This window comes from Bufo bufo, chromosome 2, assembly GCF_905171765.1.
Source record: "Bufo bufo chromosome 2, aBufBuf1.1, whole genome shotgun sequence".
In the NCBI taxonomy this organism is placed as follows: domain Eukaryota; kingdom Metazoa; phylum Chordata; class Amphibia; order Anura; family Bufonidae; genus Bufo; species Bufo bufo.
Window position 1 is genome coordinate 47,417,079 of NC_053390.1, and position 3,924 is coordinate 47,421,002.

A 3,924-nucleotide genomic window follows, 5' to 3' on the forward strand; every position below is an offset into this window, starting at 1 on the left:
GTTCCTGTGGTGAAAAGTATGGATGTTGGCCCTCACCAGTATCCGGATGATATCGACATGGAGTCTGTTCACGATGATGAGGATAACAAGATGGATGTTGGCCCTCGTCAATCTGCAGACAATAATAGGGGCAAGGCCGAAATTGGCGCTTTCCCCTCATGGTGTCATTGAGACACGTTGTTATAGTATGGCCATGTTTTCTCCCCCCCCCCCCCTTTCTCTTTTCTCTCCCTGTTTTTCTCCTCAGGTTAAGCTGGCAACTGGACGGCAGGTGATTGGCTCAGGAAGGTTGCTGTCCTAAATCAAGGATTGGCCTGGAGGTTCTGTGGCGGGAAGCGGACCAATATTTAAGGTCGGTCACTCACCTGGGTCTTGGCTGTCGGAATCTTCAAGCAAGAAGGAAGCATCCCGTGTGTGAAGACATCGTTGCGGCGACGGCGGCAGTGGCAAAAGAGCCGAAGCTTCCTTGAAGATTTCCAGTGGCAGCGGCGGAGCGGTGCTTCAGGAAGCGACCGGAGCGGCGGGTCAGGAGCGGCATTTGGCTGTGTGAAGCTGCGGTCGGCGTGTCCCCTTCTTCAATCAAAGTGACCGGCGCTGCAGCATGGAGTTCGGCCCGCTCGACGCGCTCCTCAGCCAGATTCACAAAAGAGCTTTCACCTGTGGCGGCGAGGAATGGCTGCGCAGGTGTCTGGCTGAAGTAGCGCCGGTGTCTTCATTGAGCGGACCTGCTGCGCTGGTGGAGGAGGAGGAAGGCAGCGGAGGTCACGTGAGCATGGGAGAAGAGCTGGTAACCAGTAGGAGCCGGAGGCAGCTGAGCAGTGTGCCCTCCTTTTGTCCTGGGCCGGAGCCAGCGCCACCTGGTGGCTCCAGTGAGGTAGTGCTGCCTCCTTTCAGGAAGTCCAGGCAGAGGAGCAGTGATGTGGAGCCCCGCAGTAGAAGAAGCAGTTCCCGTCAAGGCATTGTGGTTCCTCCCTGCCCTGCAGCTGTATCTTCTCTCCCTAGAGGGTCCACGAATGCTGGTGTTCCCGTGCGGTCTTCAAGCCGGAAGAAGAGGCCCAGGATCACCTACTCCCCGTCCAGGAGTCAAGAAGTGGCTGGGCGTCAGCGGTCTCCTCCCAGGTCGGCGGTCTTGCAGCCTGGTTCTGAGGAGATAGCTAGGCAGCCTGCTGAAGACACCATGGATTCAAGTTTTGGTGAGATTAATGATAGGCAGGTTATTCTGCCTGATTGTTTTCATGTTAATGATAACCAAGGTTTTTCCTTTTTACAGGGTTTAGCCAGGGTCTTTTCTGATCTGGCTCAAGGCGTTGCTGCTAGTTCTGGCACTGCCTGTTCGTCACCTGCGGCGGCCTGGACTGACCGTCCTGCATCTGTTGCTGTGAATGCTTCTGGTGCGGGGGGACCAGTGCTGGCCAATGCAGCTGGTGTGACGGAGTCATGTTTAAAAGAGGCAATGTCATGTGAATTGTCTCCACTGGGTTTTCATCTGCCTAATGCGGTGAAAGAGAAAATTTGGAGGAGGGAGTATATTGATATATTATCATTGCTCCCTTCTTCCAAAGAGATTATTAAGTCAGAAAAAAAGGCGGATGAAAAATCGGAGGAGGACAGGAAAAGGACGGCCCCAAAGTCCTTTAACAATTGGCTTCAAGCCTTTTGTATTTATTCATCGATTTTAGGATCTAAGTATCCGCAATTATGCAGTGGATTGTTTCAGCATATTGATATCATTTTAGAGGCCTACCGTAATTTCGGAGGTTTCTCGTGGTTTCATTATGACGAAACATTTTGTCAAAAATACGCTGTCCACCCAGGTTTGCAGTGGGGTAGTAAAGATGTAGGTTTATGGCTGTCTTTGATGCTTCCTCAGAGACCAGAGGGGCTTCCAAGGCAGCAGAACACCAGTCAGAATGTTTTAAGGAAGGGCCTATGTTTTGCCTTCAACGAGTCAGCTTGTAAATGGTTAAATTCCTGTAAATATAGGCATGAGTGCTCGGTTTGTTTGGGCCCGCACCCGATGTTTCGTTGTTTTAAAAGGGTTTCAGGGGCCCAGCATTGTTAGTCGATCCAAACCAGGAGAAGGCGGAGCTAATTAACAAGGGTTTTAGTGAAGGTTTTTTCGTTCCACAGTTTAAAGGCCCAGGGTGTGTTTGGTTGGAAAATTTGAGTTCAGTTAGTTCTAATATGGATATAGTACGGGAGAAAATTCAGAAAGAGATAGATGCAGGGAGAGTGGCTGGCCCTTTTCAGGACTTCCGTTTATCCCCCTTGGGTTTGGTCCCTAAGAAAGCTGCCAATGAATTTAGATTAATTCATTACCTATCCTTTCCTGAAAAACTGTCGCTCAATGACGAATTGGATAAGGGGTCTTGTTCAGTGTCTTATAGTTCTTTTGATGAGGCTGTTCGTTTGCTAGGTTCTTTTGGTAGGGGTTGTTTATTGTCTAAGGCTGATATAAAGTCTGCCTTTCGTTTATTGCCAGTTTGCCCGAGTGGTTTCAATTCACTGGGTTTTCAGTTTGAAGGGAATTATTATTTTGATATGTGTCTGCCTATGGGTTTTTCTTTATCGTGTTCTTATTTTGAGTCGTTTTCATCTTTTGTTCATTGGGTTACTATGTACTCCGTTAGTGTTGGTGGTTGTTTGCATTATCTAGACGATTTTTTGTTTGTCGGCCCCCCTGATTCTGAGGTCTGTTTAGCTTTATTGAATCGTTTTTATGAGGTTTGTCGGTTTTTTGGCATTCCGTTAGCGGAGGAAAAAACGGTTCTCCCTTGTCGTGAAATTTAGTTTTTGGGTATAACAATTGATTCAGTAGCTATGGAATTCAGGCTTCCTATGGCTAAGGTGAATAAATTGTTGGAGTCAATTAGGAAAATGTTAGCGGTGAAGAAGACGACATTACGTGAGTTGCAGAGTTTATTAGGTTTGTTTGTTTTTGCGTCTAAGGTAATTCCTATTGGGAGGGTATTCTCTAGGAGATTGTACATGGCAACCAGGGGTCTTAAGTCTCCATCTGCCCATATTAGGTTATCAAAGTCTTTGAAAGATGATTTGAGGGTTTGGGAGGAGTTTCTGGTACATTTTAACGGATGTAGCTTGTGGCAGAGGGATTTTGTTGAGTCTGAGGCTTTAGGCCTAGTCACGGATGCAGCTGGGTCTTGTGGTTATGAGGCTTATTTTCGGGGTCAGTGGTCAGCGGAGAAATGGCATGAATCCTGGAAAGTTGATACAGTTTTGAAGTATTTAGTGTTATAAGAACTTTTCCCACTAGTGGTGTCTTTAGTAATTTGGGGGCAGGAGTTAGCAGATAAAAGGGTGTTGGTATATACTGATAATAAGGGAGTTTTATTTGCCGTGAATTGCTTGTCATCTAATAACGAATTTGTGGTAATGCTGTTGCGTTTTTTGGTTCGTTGTTGCTTGTCTAGGAATATTTGGCTTAAGGCTACATATATTAATAGTAAGTCTAATGTAATAGCGGACTCTCTCTCTCGTGCACAGTGGGAGAAATTCTTCGCCTTGGTTCCCAATGCAGCAAAGGAAGGCATCCCGTGTCCACCTTACCTCTGGAGTCTGATTTGGCACTAATAAGCGAACAGATTCGACATTCGTGGCTCCTAATACATGGAATAGTTATGCGCTAGCATGGAATAAATGGGAAGTGTTTTGTAAAGGTAATGGAGTTAATGTTTTTGAAGGTAAGGCTGGTCATGTCTTGAATTTTATTTGTAATTTGGTCAGATCGGGTTTGGGTGGGTCTGCAGTTCAGAAGACATTAGCTGGGGTATCTTTCTTTTTTAAATTGTCTGGTTTCCCTCCTGTGAATAGTTCTTTTGCGGTTAGACAGTTTTTGAAGGGTTTCAAGAAAGGCAGGGTTTTTCCGGATGGTCGTCGTCCGATTTCCATAGATCTTTTAGATAG

General features: G+C 46.6%; 1 protein-coding gene across 1 annotated transcript; it reads left to right on the forward strand.

The window, feature by feature from the left end:
* The first annotated feature begins 572 nt into the window (after positions 1 to 572).
* Positions 573 to 3,580, forward strand: LOC120990700 (splicing factor, arginine/serine-rich 19-like). Its single transcript, XM_040419606.1, has 2 exons — positions 573 to 1,119; positions 3,505 to 3,580. Exons 1-2 carry the CDS (start codon positions 602 to 604, stop codon positions 3,578 to 3,580), a joined length of 594 nt encoding a protein of 197 aa, XP_040275540.1. The 5' UTR covers positions 573 to 601.
* Positions 3,581 to 3,924: the final 344 nt, after the last annotated feature.

Coding starts and splice junctions, on each gene's coding strand:
- LOC120990700 (XM_040419606.1), top strand. CDS start 602: ATGGAGTTCGGCCCGCTCGACGCGCTCCTCAGCCAGATTCACAAAAGA. Junction 1,120..3,504: donor CGTCAGCGGTCTCCTCCCAG/GTCGGCGGTCTT, acceptor TCTCGTGCACAG/TGGGAGAAATTCTTCGCCTT.